Raw genomic sequence first — 11892 nt, forward strand, 5'->3', positions numbered from 1 at the left:
TCCTCCCCAGTCACTCTTCGGTCTTCCTGCCACGCCCATCTACACCTGCCTCTAGTCTTGCTAATTGCTTCACCTGTGCCCACTTTCCAATCACCTCCTATGTTTAAAAACCCGGTCATCTCCTCCACTCTCCGCTGGATCATTGCTCTTGGTTCCCTGTAGTCTTGTTATGCCATGCTAAGATTTTCTTACGTTTAGGTTTTCGCGGCCACGACAGCCTTTTGTTTTTGTTTATTTTATTTGAATAAATTAGTCTTCTCACCAAGATGAGTCTGGGTTCGCTTCCTTCTCCCCGGTTCCTGTCGTCCCTCATAAAACAAAGTGGCAGAGTAAAAGTCGGGATGTCCTGCTCAGTTTGAAGGAGTGTAAATGTTCAGATGGATCAGGGTCACCTCTGGTTCTGATCCTGGACCTCAGAGCTCTGACTGGAGGGTGACGCTGTAAAAGCTCAGAGGTGAGTTGGTGTCAGAGCAGGAAGACTCTTATAAACCTGTAAAACTGAATCATGAACGCTGAGATCTGATCATGTGAGGAAGACTCTAAAGGCTTCTTTGATGAAATGATTACAGATTTTATTGTGTTGGAAATGCTGTTTTGGAATCAGAGCAGAAAAGCTTGTTGGGTTTTTATTATTCACTCCTAAACTATATAAAACAACAATATACTTTTTGTATTATTTCCTAAAAATGACTTATTTATTTGAATCCCGTAACTTTTTATGAGACCTAAGTTTGTGTCCTGAAGATGGGGAAACCTGCAGCTTCAGGAGAACTTCTGAACAAACGACAGGTACTCGTTGACATCATCAGGTGAGCCGACCACGAAGGGGACCCGCTGGTGAAGAGACTCGGGCTGGACGTCCAGGACCCTCTGGGTGCCGGTGGTGGCGAGGCCGCCCGCCTGCTCCATCAGGAAGGAGATGGGGTTACACTCGTACAGCAGGCGGAGCTACGAGGACAGACGGCAGGAGAAGAAGAAGAACAATGAGATCTGAACACGCATCGTGATTATTTCATCTTTTAGGACGTAAACACGGTGAAAACAGTTTCCAGGTTGGACCTCAGACGCCACATGGACTTCTGAAGGTCACGGAGGATTCTTCATGCCCTGAATGACCTCACTGCGTTGGCAGATAAATCTGACACCTCAGCCTTTGTCTCGTCTGGTTTTTGGGCTCTTCTGCTGGTTCTGCTCCAGCTGTTGCTGACATCTGGGCGTGGGTCACATCTTCCAAAATGATCCTTTTATGTTTGAAATGTTTTTCTTTGTATCTCATCTTTACAGTCAGTGATAAAATCCTGTGTCACATTTCTCTCCTGTTGTGTTCCTGCCTAAAACATTTATTTGTTTAGGGTGGCTGTGGCTCAGTGGTTAGAGGAGAGAGTAGGAGGTTTGATTCCTGGACAGAGTCACATGTCCAGGTGTCCCTGGGTGAAACACTGAACCCCTCACTGCCTCCGATGTGTCCCATCGGTGTATGAAAGGAGTTTAAAGCACTGATTAGACTGCATCGAATGACTCAGTCAGATCTGTAGAGCTCTGGATGGATGGATGGGTACATGAGGGCAGATTGTGTTGTGATCGGCTTCAAACGAGCCCTTCAGCGTTACCTTTCCCTTCGGGCTCTTCTCGTTTGCAGGATACATGAAGATCCCTCCGTAGGCGATGGTGCGATGGATGTCAGAGACCATGGAGCCGACGTATCGAGCTCCGTACGGGGAGCTGCCGTCCTGCAGGAGCAGCACACGTTTTCAGAAACATCCAAGTATCCAACACTCCTCTCTTCATAAAATTAACAGAACATTCAGGATTATATGAAACATATATGACTAGATACGTTTATTTTCCAGCAAATAAAGACTTTAAAAGTTTCCTAATTTTAATGAAAAGCAGCTGCGATCAGAATAAAATCAACCTTTAACCAACTTTAAAGTAAAATGATCCACAGTTTTCACACTGAAGCAGCTTTTAATTAATAATAAAGAATAAAAATAAAGTTTTTCTGTCTGCAGAGGTTCTGATCCAAAAGGAAAGTGGTTAAAACTTCAGGAAAAGCTCAGTTTGAATCCTCTTTAGGCTCAGATTCAGTTTTACTTTTGTGTTTTTCAGAAAGGGTCTGCTGCTCAGGTAAACAACAGAGGGGTCAAAGGTCACCTGCAACAGCCTGAGCAAACGTGACAAAGTAAACGGGTCGCCTCAGGGTCGACATGAGAACGGAGAAAAGTTTGTTCTTTGAGGTTGTTACTGTTTTCTCCACTTTGATGTAATAAAAATACAAGTTTAACGTGAGCCGGAGCTGAACTGAAGCAGGTTTTTATTTCAGTCACATGTTTGCTGAGTCACACCACTCATCACGTGTGTGTGTGTTGTTTTTATAAATCCTGCAGACTTTTGGTCCAACTGGTTTTCCTCAGATGAAGACACGAGCAAACGAAGCACACAGAAGCACCTGAAGCACCAGCAACACCTGAAACATCTGAAGCACCTCGGGGCCTTTCAGAAGTGTTGAACCTCGTGATTTAAAGGTTTCGCAGTTTCCTGCCTGTCGTCAGTCCTGATTCGTGCTGTGGTGACTAATTGAGGCTGTGTTGAGTCACTGCAGGGATCACGAGGGAGGACATGTTGGAGCATGAACTGTGGTGCAACATCAAACTAACTTTTATAAAATATGTTTCTACAAACAACCAGACAGCGTCTCAAACTCCAACTTTCAGAACATGAGCAGCGACGAAGACGACCTTCCATCTCTCCTCAGAGCTCAGATCTGTCCTGAAGTTTTCTCAGTGCAGAAACTACAGACTGATGAGTCATGATGATGATGAGGAGGAAGAGGAGACATCCTGATGAACAAACTGACCACGTTTGGAACTGAGGCAGAGAAATGCTGAAGTTAGAGTTTCCAGAGGACGCCGTTTCCCGAAGAACAGCAGGTTTCCTGCACACACCGGGTCAGCTGACCTTCATCCTGTGTGACAGACCCATCGTCATCATCATCATCATCTCCAGCTGATCACACGTTTCTGCTACAGGAAGTCCTGTCAGGCTTCCTGAGCTGACAGAAATCTGCTTTTCCTCAAAGATCCTGACCTTCCTGTGAGCTGAGACCTTCTGAAGCTCCTTCAGAGTTTAAGACATTTAACAGATCTTATTATCAGATATTTTGCTAACAGACAGATAGACAGACAGTCACCTGGGGGTACTTCTTGTGTTTCAGGTACTCGTTGATGGAGGGGTGGAAGTATTTGGCGTAGCCTTCGTTCAGGCTGTAAATCTTTCCTTTCTGTTTAATCTTCACGTTCCTCTCAGTCAGGACGAACTCACCGATGGCCTGATGGGGGAAAAAATAAATATTTACATCAGTAGAAAACTTTTAGAACCCAAACTAAGACAGAAAAGGTTTAAAGTTGGAGTTTTCTGGGATGAGAACTAAAAATCATTTATATTAAAAAGTGTTTTCCTCCTGTTCATCTTTTGTGTTTTTCTGGTGTTTAAAGTAAACTCGCTGTAGATATTGGTGCTTGGTGGAAGCGTCTGTAAAGTAAAACCTGGTACAGTTTGGATTTTGCCACAAAACTGAGCAGAACCCCCTCAGAGGGGCCCCTCAGGGACTCACAGGGTCCAGCATGAAGAAGTTGAGCCCGGCGCCGGTGCTGAGGGCCACCAGGGTGGCGCTGCCGTACAGGGCGTAGCCGGCACACACCATGTTGCTCCCAGGCTGCAGGGCGTCCTGCTCTGTGGGCTCGCCCTCTGATACCTGAACACAGAAGGTCAGATGAGTCTGGAGTCCTTCCTCAGACTGACACAGACCTGCTGTTTGAGGTCAGGTTCTCTGAGCTGCAGCGCCCCCTGTTGGCTGAACTCACATTATTTATTCTTCTCATCTGTTAAAGCTGGACTCTAACCTTTACAAGCTGCTCTTTTCCCCTCAGTCTAACCCTGTTGAACATTGTATAAATACTACACACTAAAAACTACAGTTTGTGACGTCATGAGAGTAAAGATTTCAGGTTGGAACAAAGAAAAAGAACTGAAATATTTTTTGTTCCGACCCTCTTTGATAAAATCTGATAATCTAAGTTTTTTCTATATTTATGGAAAATGAATTTAAATATTCCATTTTAAAATCATAAAAATAGATCAGACTGAATATTTATTTGGTATGGTAATAAATTCTCTTCTTTAATTGAAACAAGTCACATCTTGTCAGACACCTTTATTTGATTCTGATTTTAAATCTTATTTCCTTCTTAGTTTTGGTCACAGCTCCAGAGGGCCTCATGTGGCCCGAGAGCCACAGCTTGTAGAACTGACCCGTTTGTAGATGGAGAATATGGTGCCGATCGAAGCCAAGCAGTCGATGTTACTGGATCCGTCCAGAGGGTCAAAACACACCACGTACTTCCCCTGAAACATCAACCAGGCGAGGCTCGAAAAGATTAGGATCTTTAACAAACAGCTTCTGAAAATAAGACGATTTGTCTTTTTGATTCATGTACAGTTTTTATCACATTCTTTGTATTTTATTGTGAAACACTGATTTTATTGTGAAAGGTTTTATATAAATAAACTGTTCTTGTAAGTTTTACTAAGCTGAAAAATTTATTCCTGAGCCGTCCCTGAACTTACTTCAGAGACGACGGATTCAAATTTTAAATTTAGTAAAAGTTTTTTGAGAGACAACGAAGAACACCTGAAAGAGCTTCAGGAAGTCCGGAGAACTTCCGGGTCAGAACCACTTTAACAGGAAGTCCGGAGAACTTCCGGGTCAGAACCACTTTAACAGGAAGTCCGGAGAACTTCCGGGTCAGAACCACTTTAACAGGAAGTCCGGAGAACTTCCGGGTCAGAACCACTTTAACAGGAAGTCCGGAGAACTTCCGGATCAGAACCTCTTTAACAGGAAGTCTGGTTTCTAACTCAATGAGAATTTTTAGTCAATAATTTTCACAAAGAGCCAAAAGTCCTTCAGGTCAGAAGAAGACGGAGGGGTCCCCCATCGGTCTCCTTCAGTTCAGAAGAAGACGGAGAAGTCCCCATCAGTCTCCCTCAGGTCAGTGATTCAAACAGCAGAGATTCTGATCCAGACCTTTAAAATCATCTAAGGTTACTAATTAATTAAAAAAGAAGGATTTAGTGACAGCAGAACTGACTGAACTACTATTAGAATATTTTGATCCATTTGGGACTACAGCTGTTTATATTTCCTACCAACTGTCAATCACTTATTTATGGGCTGGTAATCGTCTCAGGAGCCCTCAGTTGGTGTTTCACGACCAACAGTGGGCCCCCAACCCCAACTTTGGGAACCGTTAGAAAACTAAAGGTGTTGGAAATGTTGGAGCTGAACATGAACCGTTACCCTCTTGTCTTTGGGCGTGACGATGAGCTCCTTGTTCTCCTCAGACACCATGCAGCAGGTGCTGTAGGACGCCTGCAGCATGTTGATCACCAGGTCGTTGGACAGGACGTCCAACTTCTTCACATCGTCCCCCGTCACGTTCACAGACCCCGCCATGCCCTGCCTGAAGAGAGTGAGCAGACAGTTTCAGAGATCAGCTGGTTTACAAGACCCCAAACTCTCCAATCAACCATCATTCTGTTCTCCCCCCAAAGATCCAGACTTCCTGTTCGAGTGGTTCTGGACCAACAGTTCTCTGGACTTCCTGTTAAAGTGGTTCTGGACCAACAGTTTTCTGGACTTCCTATTATAGAGGTTCTGGACCAACAGTTCTCTGGACTTCCTGTTCAAGTGGTTCTGGACCAACAGTTCTTTGGACCTCGACCTGAGAGCTGATCACCTTGTTGAAGCCAAAATCCTGAATTTCGGAGCCTTTTTCTGTCTGAATGAGGTCAGAGGTCAGAGGTCAGATCATTCCTCTGGAAAGGCTTAGGAGCAGGACTGGAACTGAGGGAACCTCTGGATGGTCTCTGCTGACTTCATCTCTGGAAACATTCAGGAAACTCCACAAAGAAAACAAAACTGGGTCAGAGGTCGGAGGTCAGAGTTCTGTCTTCACTGGTCTCTGAAGTGACTCTTATTGGTCTTTTATTTTCTTCATTCTGTTCCCTTACAGCAGGGGTGTCCAGTCCTGGTCCTGGTCCTGGAAGACCCCCATCCTGCAGGTTCCAGGTGTGATTGACAGGCTTCTACAGAACCTAAAGAGCTGCTGAAGAGCAGAGAAACACCTAAAACCTGCAGGACTGAACACCACTGCCCTACAGTATGTAAAACATCCTCAGGTTTCATAAATTTAATTTATTATTATTGAAAGAGCTTCAGAAAGTTTGGAGAACAGGCAGCTCAGGATTTTTGCACAGAGCTGAACATCATTCCAGGAGATGATGACGTTCCCGTCCTGATAAGCTCTCAGATGTCCTCCTGAGAAACTCCAACCAGGCAGCTCTCCAATCTTTTTATTTACCTGCAGACGTGTTGCTGCACCTCCCTTTGTCCAGAAAGATTAGATTGTTAAAAGAGTCGAGCTGCACGTTCAGAACACACAGACAGGCAGACAGGCAGACAGACAGGCAGACAGGCAGACAGACAGACAGACAGGCAGGCAGGCGAAGAGGAGCAGGTGGGCGTGGCAGAGTGAATGACAGAACAGGAAGCTGAATCCTGAAAACACAGAAGACCCAAAAACACCGATCCTGACAGTTTAGGCAGAACCTGTCCAGTTTAACAGTTTGGGTTCTGGAAGTTTTCAGGAAGAATAAGGAGTCTGTGTTCCCTGTAGGACGGTCCGGTCCAGATCTGACCCGTCTCAGCCTTGAGGTTCTTGAACCTGGTAAAAACACTGATTTGGCTCATTTATCAGCTGCATCCTGTGCACCTCTGTCCATGACGGAACCAGTACCACAGGTCGGTACTTACAGGTGGGCCAGGCCCGCCTTTCTCACAGCAGAGGAAATGGCCTTGATGGCGGTCAGCATGGCGGTGATGAGCTGGGTCAGCTCTCCTGTGGCGCCTTTAGCCTGCCGGCCCGTCTCGATGATGAACCGGGTCAGGGTCCAAACATCTGTGTCAAACGCCGACTGGTCCGACATGCTGGGTTCTGGTTCTCCTTCCTGTAGGGCAGCAGGACTGAGAATGAGCCCCTCAGACCCTGAGGATCTATTTGTGATCTCAGTCCGGTATTAGAGTGACCCGGTTGGACTGTGGTGGTGTCGGATGTCTGCACCGATCCAGACTCTTTAATGCTGCCAGAACCAGAACCTTTAATCTCTCTGTCCAACAGAGCTCAGCAGGCTGGAACACAGAAACAGAAAATCTGATCTAATCTTATTTTAAATGTTTATATTCAGGTTCTGATCGGTTCCACCAGAACAAAGCGGTGATTTAAGGAACATCAATTCTGCCTGAAAACAGAGTCAGAGTCAGTTGTTGTTTCAGCAACTGATCTGAGGTTTAAATGTCATCAGATCTTCAGATGACCTTCAGATTAAAGGTTAAGAGGAGGAAGACGAGGAGGAAGGAGTTTCAAAATAAAATCCTCAGGTTCTGAGGCTTTCAGCTTGGATTTGATTGGTTTTTAACTTGTTTCATGCTCTGGATGCAGGTTTTGTTTTTGGTTGTTTAGTTTCTGTAAAGCTCTTGTTTTTTAATCAACTTCATTTCCTGTTTTATTTTGAAAACTCTGCTTTTTCCTGTTTATTTGTTGTCCACAGTGACATTTTCTGTTGTTTATTCTGTTGTTGTTTTTACATTTGTGTGACTTATATTTCTTTGTTATTATTTTGTTTGTGTGTAAAGACTTTTAATTTGTAAAAAAAAACTGTTTCCTGTGAATTCTGCATTTGGTTTCTTTTTGTCTCAAACTTTACAACAATTTAAAACAAACAAAGCAAATATTTTAAAAAATGACAGTATTCTTTTATTTCATCTTTTTCATGATGAACAAACTGAGCTTTTCTGAAAACCTAATGAGAACAAATATAGTTTTTAAAGGAAGTGACACATTTTTAAAAGAAGAAAACAGATTTATTCTTTAATAACTGTTTATTAGGAAGTCATGCTTCCAAACAGTAATGATTTCACAATAAAAGCATCAAGTTTTGTTCCATAAAAGTTATATTTGGTCATCTGTTTAAAGCTTAAAATCTGTGATATAAGGCACAGCTGGAGGTGAACGAGGAGGAAAAGTCTTCATCTTTATTCAAGTAAACTTTAGTTTTTGGCACTTTTTAAATCTTTGGTGTTTTTTTCTGGAATGTTTACAGAAATGTGGTTTTAGGAACCAAAAGTTTTCACATTTACAGTTTTGTTGGAGACAAAAACCCTGTGTTCTCTGAAGAATCCTAAAAAAAAAATCAAATTTCCAGCTCCTGCATAAAACCGGTTTGAACATAAACAGTTCTGAGGAGGGCGCTGACCCGGGCCGAGCCGGGCCGGGCCGAGCCGGATGGAGCCAGGTGCTCTCACTTCTTGGCGGCGTGTTTCTGGCAGATGGCGATGAAGTCCTGCACGTCGTCAGGAGAACCCATGGCCACGGGAGCGCGCTGGTGGATGTCCTCCGGCTGGATGTCCAGGATGTTGTGGAGGCCGGTGGAGGCCATGCCGCCCGCCTGCTCCATGATGAAGGCCATCGGGTTGCACTCATACAGCAGCCGCAGCTGGAAGAGGAGGAGTCTGTTAATTAACTTCATTCACACCAAACCGTTCAAACCAAAACTCTAAATGTTTTACTGAACAAAAGCAAAACATGAAACATGAGCTTCGAAGAGTAAAAGGTTTTGACCCAAACTTCGTCAAAGTTAAGTCAGTCGGGTTCAGTTGTGAAAATGAAATAAGTAGAGATGAAGAAAGATTGTTGTGACACTCAGTGAAACCAAAAAAAACTGTTCCTGTTCAGTAAAACTGAATGTTAGAAACAACAAGAACTCGATTAAAGAAAGAAAAGCTGGTTGTTTGGTTGACTTTGCTGAAATGCATCCATTGAACCTCAGCAGACAGATGTATTACAGATGTTTTTCACCATTATTGGACCTTTCTGGTGGCTGGATTCATTCATCAGTTTCTGTTTCACTAACAGAAAGAAACCACACTTTTTAAGACTTAGTTCAAACTGCTTATTTATCTGGATTTTTGTTGTATTATTTGACCCGTTTCATCTGACACATTAGTTTTGATTTTTAAGAGAATTTCCTGTCAGTAACTACAGTATGGTGGGACATATTTACTTTACAAGAACATTGTTTTTCTGTCTTTACTAACAAAGATCCTGCAGATCTGAGTCCATGTAAAGACCTCACCTTTCCTTTGGGGCTCTTCACGTTCCCGGGGTATAAAAAGATTCCTCCGTACATCAGCGTCCGGTGGACGTCTGCGACCATGGAGCCGATGTAACGCGCTCCGTACGGCTCGCTGCCGTCCTGCAAACAGTTTGAGTTATCTGCTTACAAACACATCTTCAAGAGTAAAGACTGTGGTTTGTTTCCAGAAATGCTGCTTGAGTTCCCATGAGAAGACAAACTGAACGAATGAAGAGAAGCGGTTGGAGACATGGAGGCGTTTCTCAGCACTGACCGGGCCTGAAACCTCTGAGAACCTGAGCTGTGGTGAAACAGCAGGAAGCTCTGCCACATGCAGACATCTGTCCCAACATCAGCCTTACCTCAGGGAACTTCTTCTTCTGCAGATATTCTGTCACAGCCGGGTCAAAGTACTTGGCGTATCCTTCGTTCAGGCTGTAAATCTTTCCTCGTTTCTTGATCTTCACGTCTCGATCCACGAGGATAAACTCACCGATCGCCTGAGGAGCAGAAAGTACAGCAGATCGCCACCATTAACTCCTCACGTGAGCCGAATAAAATCCGTCTGTGAGACTTTAAAGAAAGCGACCGTGAGGGAGAACGGACCGGGTCAAGCATGAAGCAGTTGACTCCCTGACCCGTGGAGAGGACGATCATGGTGGCGCTGCCGTAGAGGGCGTAACCCGCCGCCACCAGGTTCCTGCCGGGCTGCAGGGCGTCCTTCTCACACGGCTCATCATCTGTGGTCTGACAGAACCCAACACGACCCGATTAGTTCTTTATTACGGTCAACAACACAGGTGGACATGCCACGTCCAGCCTGTTAGCTGTCTCCATCTGTCCCCAAAGGTCAATGAAAGATAAACTCTGACTGCAGAAATGCTGCTCCTGCTGTCTTTATAAATTCTCCTTTATGCTTCTAAACCTGGTAGAAGTTTTAGTCATTAATTAAACTTGTGCCGGTACCTTCCTGTAAATGGCAAAGATGGTTCCGATTGAGACGAGGCAGTCGATGTTGGAGGAGCCGTCCAGAGGATCGAAGCACACGATGTATTTACCCTAAAAGCATTTAATCATTAAGGGAAGTTACCAGACACTATTAAATACAAGAACCTCCTTCAGAAAACATTTTGTTCTGTTCCAACATGTTAATAAAGTTTATTCTTCCTGCTCCCGACCCAAACATACCCGTTTGTCAGGCTCCACGATGATGGCTCTTTCGTTCTCCTCAGATACCAGGACGCAGGAAGTAAAAGAAGATTTGAGCATGTTGATAACCAGGTCGTTGGACAGAATGTCCAGCTTCTTCACCTGATCTCCCGTCACATTCATGCTGCCTGCAATCCCATACCTGAGCAGACAAACGGGCGGATCCTTTCAAACAAACAGCATCAACGACTCTTCAACTTTAAAAGGATCTCACACTCTAAAAACTGCTTGGCTCTTCTGATAACTGAGTTGTTGGGTTAACACTGTTGACCCAGTGGTTGGTTCGGAGGTCAGAAGATGACCCAAACGGACCCAATCGGACATGACTGGACCTCTGCTGTAGGATGGAAGAAGTAAAAGTAAGATGTTTAACCTGGTCATCTTTGTTAACAGATTTAGTTGGCACTATAAGGTCAGATTGCTTTTCTAAAACAGCATTAGCTGGTGCTAACTAGCTAACACTAACAGCAGTTAGCTGTTTGTTAGGGCAGATTTTGGGTTGTTCTTTTTAATCCAACATGTTAGTTGCTCCAATTAAAAAATGGTTACTTTTGGGTAGAAATCTGAACCCAGTAGCTGCTGAGTTAAAACTAACCAGGGTACCAGTGCTGAGGTACAGATTGGGTTGTTTTTAACCCAGTAGTTTTTAGTGTGTGTGGACATTTGGCTTATTTTCTCTCTTCTTGTATGATAAAAACATATTACTCCAGTTTTAACAAACTTTAAAAATGCAACTGCTTCATGACTCAGCATTTTAACCAGCTCTGAAAGTTTCCACTAATCGATTTAAAATCAGTAATAAAGCTGCTCTCAACTGAAAACAGATCTGAGATAAACACCTGCTGAGAAAAAACAATGGGTGGGCCGGTCTAAGACAGGTACACACTTCCTGATTGGCTCACAGATAACCTGAATCTCCTGCTCAGCCGGCCTGCTGGAGGAAATGTGCTTCTGAAGCTTCAGTGACTTTAAACACTGACAATGTGCAGCGAGACGAAGCAAACTGCTGTTAACCCTGAAACTGTTTATTTAACTCCACGTGAGGCTGTTAACTCACAGGTTTAACTCATATGGAGTCTTTAACTCACAGGTTTAACTCGTATGAAGCTGGTAACTCACAGGTATAACTCATATGGAGCTGGTAACTCACAGGTTTAACTCGTATGAAGCTGGTAACTCACAGGTTTAAGTCGTATGAAGCTGGTAACTCACAGGTTTAACTCATATGGAGTCTTTAACTCACAGGTTTGACTCATATGGAGCTGTTAACTCACAGGTATAACTCATATGGAGTCTTTAACTCACAGGTAAAACTCATATGGAGCCAGTAACTCACAGGTTTAACTCATATGGAGCTGTTAACTCACAGGTATAACTCATATGGAGTCTTTAACTCACAGGTATAACTCATATGGAGCTGGTAACTCACAG

At 44.0% G+C, this 11892-nt stretch overlaps 2 protein-coding genes and 1 long non-coding RNA gene across 3 annotated transcripts in view; 1 reads left to right on the forward strand and 2 right to left on the reverse strand.

The window, feature by feature from the left end:
• Positions 1-550: 550 nt before the first annotated feature.
• Positions 551-7101, reverse strand: fbp2 (fructose-1,6-bisphosphatase 2). Its single transcript, XM_017433063.3, has 7 exons — positions 6875-7101; positions 5360-5522; positions 4312-4404; positions 3614-3754; positions 3191-3328; positions 1611-1730; positions 551-948 (listed from the first exon to the last, which is right to left on the reverse strand). Exons 1-7 carry the CDS (start codon positions 7045-7047, stop codon positions 763-765), a joined length of 1014 nt encoding a protein of 337 aa, XP_017288552.1. The 5' UTR covers positions 7048-7101; the 3' UTR covers positions 551-762.
• On the forward strand, positions 1649-2500 carry LOC112451217. Its single transcript, XR_003040000.2, has 3 exons — positions 1649-1765; positions 2110-2237; positions 2388-2500. It is a non-coding gene; the product is annotated as an uncharacterized LOC112451217 (long non-coding RNA).
• An 879-nt stretch (positions 7102-7980) lies between the features above and the next one.
• The window catches only part of fbp1a (fructose-1,6-bisphosphatase 1a), a 7661-nt gene continuing 3749 nt past the window's right edge, over positions 7981-11892 (reverse strand). Inside the window, exons 2-7 of the mRNA XM_017433141.3 lie at positions 10441-10603; positions 10219-10311; positions 9859-9999; positions 9615-9752; positions 9253-9372; positions 7981-8613 (exon numbers count right to left, since the gene is read on the reverse strand). Coding sequence (XP_017288630.1) covers positions 8419-8613; positions 9253-9372; positions 9615-9752; positions 9859-9999; positions 10219-10311; positions 10441-10603 — 850 coding nt within the window. The 3' untranslated portion in view covers positions 7981-8418. The remainder of the gene's footprint in view (positions 8614-9252; positions 9373-9614; positions 9753-9858; positions 10000-10218; positions 10312-10440; positions 10604-11892) is intronic.

Source organism: Kryptolebias marmoratus, linkage group LG1, assembly GCF_001649575.2.
Source record: "Kryptolebias marmoratus isolate JLee-2015 linkage group LG1, ASM164957v2, whole genome shotgun sequence".
NCBI lineage: Eukaryota > Metazoa > Chordata > Actinopteri > Cyprinodontiformes > Rivulidae > Kryptolebias > Kryptolebias marmoratus.